Source organism: Myotis brandtii, unplaced genomic scaffold (assembly GCF_000412655.1).
Source record: "Myotis brandtii unplaced genomic scaffold, ASM41265v1 scaffold329, whole genome shotgun sequence".
Lineage (NCBI taxonomy): Eukaryota > Metazoa > Chordata > Mammalia > Chiroptera > Vespertilionidae > Myotis > Myotis brandtii.
The window spans coordinates 259,827-260,421 of record NW_005362676.1 but is presented as its reverse complement, the minus strand read 5'-3'; the positions used below and the strand labels follow the sequence as shown (position 1 = coordinate 260,421).

The window sequence follows — 595 nt, the reverse complement described above, 5'->3', positions numbered from 1 at the left end:
CGGTAGCGGGTGGGCCAGGCCTGCGGGTCCTTCTTGAACACTCGCGCCAGGTACTCCATGATCTGCAGCTTGGTGATCTCGCGGGTGGAGCGGGAGCCCCAGTAGAACTCGAACTCGGGGGGCTCCGCGTGGGGCACGCGCTGGTACTTGAGGTAGTTCTGCTGCACCAGCTCCTCGGTCAGCAGCCGCCGCACGTCGCCGAAGGTCGAGTGCTTCTTCCAGGGCCGCAGCCCCAGGATGCGCAGCACGTTCCACACGGCGCCGGGCGCCGCGCCCCTTGACGTAGATGAGGCTGAGGATCATGAGCAGCAGGCCCATCATGGGCATGCGGCCGCCCAGCGCCACCCGCTCCAGCTCGGCCGGCTCCAGCGCCTTGACCAGCGAGAACTCCATGGTGTGCAGGCTGGTGAGCCGCAGGTGCAGCCCGAAGACGCGCGCCAGGATGAGGCTGGTGCGCCGCAAGATGCTGCGGCACCACTTCTTGTAGCTGCCCAGCACGTCGCGCACCATGTCCGGGAACCAGATGACCATGCGCCGCTGGTCCTTCATCAGCACATACCACATCAGCTCGTGCGCCTTCTGCACCAGCTGCGCC

The 595-nt window shown here is 67.1% G+C and overlaps 1 protein-coding gene across 1 annotated transcript; it reads right to left on the bottom strand.

Moving 5' to 3' along the window:
- Positions 1-2: 2 nt before the first annotated feature.
- Positions 3-594, bottom strand: LOC102245538 (necdin; the record flags this gene model as incomplete). The annotated part of the gene is given in 2 exon segments (XM_014543561.1): positions 3-264; positions 266-594. Coding segments are annotated over 2 exon segments (591 nt in total), but the record flags the coding sequence as incomplete, so codon positions are not given.
- Between the last annotated feature and the right edge of the window lies 1 nt (position 595).